Genomic DNA, 9,193 nt, shown 5'->3' on the forward strand with positions numbered 1-9,193 from the left:
GTAGAATTCATGTTAGTAATATATTTTATTTAACCCAATATCCAAAATATTATCATTTCAATATGTAATCAATATTATTAATGGGCTATTTTACATCTTTTGTTCCAAGTCTTCAAAATATGATATGCATTTTATATTTATAGCATATCTCAATTTGGATGCAATATTTTCGTTGGAAATATCTGATCTGTATTTAGATTTCCTAAAATATACATACAGTTGATCAAGTAGAGTTGTAATTACATGTTCCATCATTTTATGCTAGCTCTCATTATTAAGTGGAATAAAATTAATTTAAGGTTTTTATTTCTCACTGAGCTAATCTATTGTCCAAATTGTCTCTCCTGTGTAGAAAGGACCATTGGTAAAAATGGCCCTGCTGAGACTATGGGCTTCTACCACAAGCAAAAAAAAAAAAAAAAGCTGGAACCTCAGAGCTACAACTCTTCACCCCTTTGCTTGGTCTATGTGACAACAGGTAAATTTTTTTTCATAGATTAACTGACCTGAGAATGTTGGAAATTTTTGAGATTTTGTTGTTACAATACTTTTTTTTGTCATTGAAACAACCAACTTTCCTTAGGAGAAGCTTTTTCTTTGCCCCTGAAATGCTATAATTGCATATAGGGGTTCAGGAGATGCAGACAGTACAAATCACTGGTGACAAAATGCAAGCAGCTGACGTTTGTCCCCTCTTGGTAATACTTAGGGACAGCAGGTATGGGCAAGGAGGAGACAGCCCATGTAGAGAGTCCCCAGGCCAGACTTCCAGACTGAACAACAGGTCAGGAGCTATCGGTAGAAGCCATGTGGGTAATTAATGATCTAGGAGTGAAATCATGTCAGGACAACACACACCTAACAACACCTAGTCGGGCGCCAAGGAAAGTCTCCTGCCAGAAAACCCAGCTCCAGTTCCTGGGACGCCAGTCTTCTCACACTCTCCTCTCGTTGGTATTGCTGAGCCTGGTGGGGCCTCGAGTCTTATTCTTCTTCTTATTAGTGTTTTGCTTTGAGGAAGGAAGAGACAGCTCCAGCTCCCTCTTCTTGGCTTCCCAGCCTTCGTCCCGCTGATCGAGCCGCAGCCCCTTCTGCATGGTGGCCTGGCGGTGGTCCCGGCACTGGGGCTCAGCCCTAGGAGAGGGGAACCAGCTCTCAGCCCCCAACCCCCGTGGACTGGACAGCCTGCCCGGCCTGCAGAGGGGCCTCTCCTCTGCCCTCTGCACGCGGCCTGGGCACCTCCGCCATCCAGTCGAGGAGAAAGGCGGCCAAGTTCAAGCATTTCCAAGTGTACCCTTAGGGAGGTCTCAGACACTAAAGAAACTCCTTTGACGTGGAGAAAAACAGGGTGCCCAGGTGGGATGTCCATAGAATCAAAGACAAGCACTTAGTTTGAAGTGCTTGTCATTTTTAATGACAGTGGCTGCACCACTGAGCACCCCCCCTACTCATTTTTAAAGTGTTCACATCCACAGAGCAACCTGCGTATTATGGGGAGGCTGTTTTCCTTCATTTATTTTTTAATTGCATTTTTTCCTAATTATAAAAGCTATGTCTGTTCATTGTAGAAAAATTTAAAGTACAGAAACAGGTAGGGAAGAAAATAAAAATTATAATCACGTACATATTGTAGGTATAGATGGATTTATATAAAGAATAGTTAGATGATATATATAGATAGATGATAGCTACAGAGTCTTAGAACAGGTGATAGATGGAGGAATAGATGAATTGATCATCATACACACACGGACGATGGGAAGCATACAAAAACACTGTTTTGTATATGAGGCCAAAGGTGAGTATGTGACTTGCTTAAGGACACCGGTGAAAGCCCATTCATGGAGATAAGATTTGAGCCAGTATGAGGACAAATGAAATTTGAGAGGATAAATGATCATACAGGCAGGGCAAACAGTATTGTAAGTGCAAAGCATGATAAAAAGCACAGTTCATTCAGAGGACAGCAAACCTGCTTGTCGCTCAGCCTTTGTGCCCCCAACAAGCTGCAAGTGACCTCTCCATATTCAGACCACAAAGCCTCCCTCCTCTGACCTGCTCTCTTGACCTTGTCACTTTCTATCTTGTATTAGTGTTATTTATGTAAACAAGTTCTCTCCTCTCCCACACAGGGAGCTTCTTAGTGTTCAGCACTGTACCTGAAGTATCTTTAAATCCTTTCCAGTATCTAGTTCAATGCCATGCACGTAGTAGGGCTCAAAAATATTTGTTTTTGTTTAAATTTTATTGAAGTATAGTTGATCTACAATGCTGTGTTAAATTTCTGCTGAAAAATATTTGTTGAACGAGAGATTTACTACTCAAGAGAGGCTGAATCAAAAGTTGAATTGTTCCACTAGGATACCTAGGCTATTCCGAAAATTGTCAAATACTGTCTAAGCTTCTTTTGAAATTCTTCTATATCCTTCCCTTCGTCTTCCTAGTCCAGGATCTCACCTACTTGCAACATGAAGGATTAAGAAATTCCTTATGTGATCTCCTTGCCTGTGGTCTAAGTGTGTCAAATCCAACCTGCACAGCTTTACTGCCACCTCTTCCACTACAGGAATAACTTGGCTAAAGCCTTTGTTTCATCTTGTCAATCCCCTGAGGAGTTCACACTCATCTTCTTGCCCAGCTCACTGTGATCGCCCACCCACCCAGCCTTAGTCTCCACTTCTCTTCAGCGTAAATGCTCTGCTCTGCCAGGCCACTCATCCCTCCACTGTCTCTCTACCTCCTCACATCCACACACAACTTATGCCCATTTCCAACTTGGTACCTTCACTCCAAATCAAGAAGATTTCTCCCTCCTTCATTAGCCAGGTCTTAGCTATATTTTAGGGTCCAGATTAATTTCCCCTTAACCAGGATTCCTTCCCGTTAAGTCCTCTCTCTAACTGTCACAAGGGAAGTTCCTCATAGGAGATGATGAATAGAAATGACTTACACGCGATGTGGTTGACCTTTGTTTTATTTGTCTGCTCAGCAATGCCTGCCCACTTTTCCTGGTAATAGCACTCACTCTGCATTATTTGGAGGAATCCCTCCTCCTCCACTTCAGTTATGCTGGGGTTGTGTATCACATTCAGCCACCCACTGGTTACTAGGGAGGGGCTGAGATTACTCAGAGTAATTCAGTAAAGGAGAGCCAAGGATAGGTCCCTGAGGAATGCTAGCATCTAAAAGGCATGCAAGAATAGGAGCTTAGAAAAATCGTGAGAAGAAATGGTCAGCTAGTCAGGGAACCAGAAGACAGGAGCAGCAGATAACACAAGAGAGAAGAGTTATCAAATACCAGATTAAGTGGAGGTAAGATGTGCATTGAGAAGAGGCCATTAATTTAGCAGCAAGGATCTCCGTGGATGAGAGCTGATTCAGTACAATGACGGGGGAAGAAGTCTGAAGAGTGGATGAGGAAGTAGAGACAATTATATAGATGACCTTTCAAGTAGCTTAGAAATGTAGCGAAGAAGAAAGACATAGCAGACATTAGAAGGGCCTCTAACTCTTTGTGTGTTTGTTTAATAAGATCTGTTTGAGTATGTTCATGAGGCAAAGAGAAGGGAAGGGAAGGAATAGAAAAAACTTAAAAATACAGAAGAGAGCATGAAAGATGCAACAAAGAATGTGGGAATGATGATCTTGTAGGAGACATAAAGGATTGGATGAAGGGTCTATATGGAGCGATAATACTTCCCACAGAAGGCTGAACAGGAAGGCAACAAGGAACAGATGTAGATGTATATATGATATGTAGGTTTGAGAGGTGTGAAGACGTATACCCATGGCTTCAATATTCTCTGTGAAGTAGAAAGCATACCCTCTGAGGGACGGGCTGAGGTGTGATTGGAACTTGAAATTGTCAGTGATGGAGAAGAACAGGAAGAGATGGCTAGAGTGTTCTAAAGGCTCAGCTGGAGATAGAAACCTTAGAACTTCTGGTGGTAACCACCTACTTATCTGTGGGCTTAGCAGACCAAGAACAGGCGTGGAGAAGACAGAGACCAACCCAAGGCTGGGAATTCTGAATTATATGCTACAGAAGGACCAAAGAGTGGAAAGTTAAAAATAGTGGAAACAGAGTGAAAGAAGCAGAGTATCATGGTGTTGCAAACAAAAGAAGAGAAAAGAGTGTTTTGCTCACCATCTAATTCTAAAAAGATTAACCTGCTGCAATCACTGATGCACAGTACACTCTGTGCTTCAGACAGAAGAGATTAAGGTGATGAATGAAGTTCTCTGTGCTTCTGACAGGAAATTAAAGATCATAACAGGATGGTCTGTGCTTTGGACAAGCAGCCTCCTTAGTTAGATGTATCTCAGGAAGAATTTTAATGAACCCAGCTTCTCGTATCTTCCCATACATAGAAAAGCACTATAATCATTAACCTGAGACATCTGTTCTTTGTGATGAGCAGTAATCTTTTGCCAAGATGTATGCTTGACTGTATGTATTCCTAAGCCCCCAAAAATCATATATAAACTAGCCTTGCCCCCCACCTCTTGAGAACAGTTTCTAAGAGCTACTGAGAGGCTGTCTCCCAAGCTCAAGTCCTCAGTAAGACCCTGAATAAAACTGAACTCACAACTCTCACTTTGTGCATTTTGCTTTCAGCCCACAGTGTCCAGATGGCAGACAGATGGAAGATAGTGAAACAGTCAGGCAGGTGATAGGTGGGAGGGAAAGAAGTTGAATGAGATGAGTTCTTGCACTCAAATACCTGTGTGATGATCCAGGAACTGGGAAAATGAAGAAAGGGAGCTATGGTCACATGGTGGTATGTTAGAGTCTTAGAGAGTCCAGCAAACAATGTTGCCGATGCTGAGGTCCATAATGGTTGGAGGTTATTGAATGTAGGGGATGATGGCAGGACTGGGGAGAAGACAGAGTCTTGGAGCCCAGACCCAAGGTTCTGCCTCTACTCCCCAAATCTTCTTAATTATGATTTTGAATATTTTTAATGTGGGACACCACTTTTAAGAGAAAGTCTCATGGGTTACTTCTACAGATGACTGATCTCATCATAGGCAAAGATTTTACTAGTTTAACTTTCCGAAGATAACTTTATTTTCAAGAAGGGCATTTCGCTATCATCCCCCCTTCCCAAATGAACTGCCCCACAGATAGATTTGCTATAGATCTCATTTTGGTTTTCAAGCAATGCTGCCCTCACTCGTTACTTTACTATCTCTTGTATGAATTACTTATTAACACAACCAGATTATAGATTCCTAAATTTCATCTCCGTCCCTCCAAGAGCCGTAACTTTCAAGTACATAACTGATACTTAATTCTATTTGAATGCTTGGCTGAGAGAAAAAATTAACAAATGTTAGAAAAGTTCTTATCTTTGGTGAGTGTGTGAATAGGAGATTCACAGATAAATAGGCATTTTAAAAGGCAGAAGGGCCCTTATGGATGATAGCCTAATTCACCTGCTTCATTTTAAATATGAGGAAACTGAGGGTCAGGAAAAAGACTTAACTTGCCCAAGGCCACACAGCTGGCTTGAATACCTTTCAGGAATCTGAAGGGGGGGGCGGTCCATGAATCTTGTACCATGTCCCATTTTCAAATTTGTGTCCCACCAGTCTTATCTGAGATAGTTTTTATATAATCTAAAACAATAATTATAATGATTATATTTTATATTATTAAAATTATAATAATAATGTGTAATTATACTAATGTATATGTTTTAAACAATAGATTTTTCCAGAAAAATCATATAATATTTTTTATTAATTAACTGCCTGGCATACCTCTCTAACTTTTATTTTCTGTGAGGTAATGAGGACTTTTTAAAAATTGAAGTATAGTTGATTTACAATGTTGTATCAGTTTCTGGTATACAGCAAGGTGATTCAGTTTTATATTACATATAAGAATATATATATTCTTTTTCAGATTCTTTTTCCCTTATAGGTTATTATAAGATACTGAATATAGTACTGTGCTATACAGTAGGACCTTGTTGTTTATCTATTTTATATATGGTAGTGTGTCTCTGTTAATCCCAAACAATAGATTTTAATAATCTAAATAATCTAAAACAATATAGTTTCCACTCCAAACTAGCCATTTCAGTGAAAAATTGGTAAAAACAACTCAAACAACAATTGGTTGGATTTCCTCGTTTCATTTTCATCAACCTGAGACCACTGAGTTGGCAAAGACCTTGGCCACTGGCTCCTCTTTCTCTGCCCTTTATAGCTGGAAATAAAGGAAACTTACTGCTCCAGGAATGCTACACAGGCTTTCTGCCCATAGATCTGTGCGATCCTCTTTGGTGTGTCTCCAAAGAAGTCAGGGGCGTCAATGGCGGCGTGCAGGGCATGGAGAGTTTTGAGCACGTTCAGATGGCCCGATTCAGCTGCAAAATGAGCGGGGGTCCAGCCCACATCAGTTACCAGGCAGGGCCTGGCCCCGTGTTCTATCAGGAGCTGCAGCACCTCCATGTGTCCTTAGATGTCCCAAGAAGAAACAAGAGGTTAGGATGAAGGTGACTCTGCTGGACCAAGGCCAGAGCTAGCCTAGGTGGCACAAAAGAGGGGGAGATGTTTGCCCTTGAGGTCCCTCCAGTTTCCTAGCATCAACCCCTCCTCCTTTCTCCCTCTTCTTACCAGGCACTCAGTACCCCACTCTTACCCCATGGCTCCCACTCTCAGTCTGAGCCCTCCAAGGATTCCCTCTGTTCCTTCCAGGACACCCCCCTCTCCTGTCCATTCTTGCAGACCCTGCCCAGGAATCTTGCTTTTTCTTCCAAGTCACTCTACCCTGACCTGAGCTAACACCCCTAAGGCTCGCTCTGCTTTCGGCAGTCTCAATGCCGACTGCAAAAGCAAATATTTGGCAACGACGTGGATGCACTTTGAGGGCATTATCCTAAGTGAAATAAGTCAGACAGAGAAAGACGAATATCATATGATCTCACTATATATAGAATCTAAAAACAAAAAAAGCTGAGCTCATAGATACAGAGAACAGATTCGTGGTTGCTGTGGGTGGGCGCAAGATGGGTGAAGGTACAAAAGGTACAAACTTCTAGTTATAAAATAAATGTCATGAGGATGTAATATACAGCATGGTGACTATTGTTAATAATACTGTATTGCATATTTGAAAGTTGCTAGGAGAGTAGATCTTAAAAGTTATCACAAGGAAAACAATTTGTAACTATGTATGGTGGCAGATGTTAACTAGACTTACTGTGGTATTTCACAATATATACAAAAATTGAATCATTATGCTATATACCTAAAACTGATATTATGTTGTATGTCAATTACATCTCAATAAAAAATACATCAAGTCCCACTTACATGAAAGCTAGCACAGATTAAGAGTACAGGTTTTCTCATCAGAGAGATGTGGGTTTATACCTGACAATAAATACCACTTGCTAACCATGGCATCGCAGATGAGAAACAAACATCCGAGGTTCAGTTTCCTCATTTGCAAATTAAGGATATATTCATCTACCTTACCGAGTTCTTGTGAAGCACAAAAGGATCACAGGCATAAAGTACACAGCCTAGCATATAGCAAATGTTCACTGACAGGCGCTTTAGCATAGCTCCCATCACTTTGTACTGGAAAATTCTCCCAACTGAATTCTCTGCAGCCAGGCTTGCTTCCCACCAACCCATTCGCCATACGGGAGTCAAAACAAATTTTTAAAAAGCAAAGTTGACTGTAATACTTTCCTAACATCCTTCAATGGTGTTCTATGGCTGAAGGTCTTGACAAGCCCCTTGGCTGAGTTTTTGCCACGATCCTCCTCCAGTTCTATAACTGAGCCTTGTTTGGCGTGCCCCAGCCATGAACAGGACAAAGTTCCTGTCCTGCCCTCAAGAGGGCAGAAAGCTAACATTAATTGAGAGTCACTACGTGCTAAGCAGTGCACATTCGCTATCTTACTGAATCCTCACCACAAGATTCCAAAGCAGCATTACTGCTCTCATCATACAGATGAATAGACTAAGGCCTGGAGATGTTAAATAACTTGCCTAAGGTGCTACAACTAATAAGCAGAGGTGCCAGGATTGTAATGGCCCCCCATTCATTCATCTGGCTCCCAAGAAGTGTTCTTTCTACTACCCCACACCGACCACCCACTGGGAACCTCGTGAACAGCGGTCTCGAAGGGATGGGTCTACGTAGGCATTGCCTACTCACCCTTGATTGCAGCCCAGTGAAGTGGGGTTCGGTCATTCCAGTCCACATCCTTGTAGTTTGGGTCACAGAGACCTTTCTTCAAAATCTTTTTCACTGAATTGTAGTCCCCAGCAGCTACGGCTTGGTGGAGTTTTGTCATGTCGGACAGTTTGGTCAATTCCATGACCGAAAAAACAACTGTGGGAAAAGCATGCCACTTAGGAAATTCTCTGCAACACCTTATTCCTAGGGAGTGATTCCATAGGGTTCCTGATTGTTTACTTTCTTTCTTATCTCATACCTTTGCATCCAGGGTTGCTTCATGTGTATGCCCTGCTGAGTGTGTATTTGGATCTTAGCTACTGTGGTTAGTGCTTGCCAATCCCCTATCCCAAAACTATCAATGGTTCCTTTCTGCCTATAGGATTACAGGCTAAGTTCATGGGCTGACATTTGCTAATTGGCCTCAAACCTCTTCCCAGCACTACTTCCCACTCCTACTCAAAAGTGCTAGCAGTGTGACTCTCAGTTGTGTAATTCTGTGCCTTATCTTTCTCATCTAAAGAATGGGTATAATTAGCCAGGGTCTTTTGAGAATACAAGGACAATCCATGTGAGCAGTTTATACTGAGGAGGTACCCCATGGAAATTAAGTATTATCGCTACACCAATTCAGGAGATGGACAAGATGAAAACATACAAATAAAATGGCTAAAAATTGTTTACAACATTAAGACACAAACCAACAGTTCTCAAACTACAGTCTATAGATATTTAGAACTCCCTGGGACCCTTTTGGGGGATCCATGAGGTCAAAGCTATTTTCATTATAATATTAAAATGTGATTGGTCCTGTTCCCTGTGCTGATAATTGGTCTGATGGTTCAAAAACAATGATGTAGAAAACCGCTGGTGCCTTAGCACAAAGCAAGGCAATGACACCAAACACCTAGCAGTCAAGGTATTCTTCACCACCACACACACAGAGTTTTAGTTTTTGTTTTTGTTTTTGTTTTTGTTTTAAGGCTAATT

General features: G+C 41.5%; 1 protein-coding gene across 1 annotated transcript; it reads right to left on the minus strand.

The window, feature by feature from the left end:
* Positions 1 to 882: 882 nt before the first annotated feature.
* Positions 883 to 8,351, minus strand: ANKRD66 (ankyrin repeat domain 66). The gene is made up of 3 exons (XM_059937439.1): positions 8,183 to 8,351; positions 6,239 to 6,467; positions 883 to 1,134 (listed from the first exon to the last, which is right to left on the minus strand). Exons 1-3 carry the CDS (start codon positions 8,343 to 8,345, stop codon positions 936 to 938), a joined length of 591 nt encoding a protein of 196 aa, XP_059793422.1. The 5' UTR covers positions 8,346 to 8,351; the 3' UTR covers positions 883 to 935.
* Positions 8,352 to 9,193: the final 842 nt, after the last annotated feature.

This window comes from Balaenoptera ricei, chromosome 11, assembly GCF_028023285.1.
Source record: "Balaenoptera ricei isolate mBalRic1 chromosome 11, mBalRic1.hap2, whole genome shotgun sequence".
Classification (NCBI taxonomy): Eukaryota; Metazoa; Chordata; class Mammalia; order Artiodactyla; family Balaenopteridae; genus Balaenoptera; species Balaenoptera ricei.

Bases quoted from the DNA above. Each gene is read 5' to 3' on its own strand.
- ANKRD66 (XM_059937439.1), bottom strand. From the start codon at position 8,345: ATGGAATTGACCAAACTGTCCGACATGACAAAACTCCACCAAGCCGTA. The intron at 6,468-8,182 runs GTGAGTAGGCAA...GGGACATCTAAG, and splicing joins TCACTGGGCTGCAATCAAGG to GACACATGGAGGTGCTGCAG. The intron at 1,135-6,238 runs GTAAGTTTCCTT...CCCCTCTCCTAG, and splicing joins TGTGTAGCATTCCTGGAGCA to GGCTGAGCCCCAGTGCCGGG.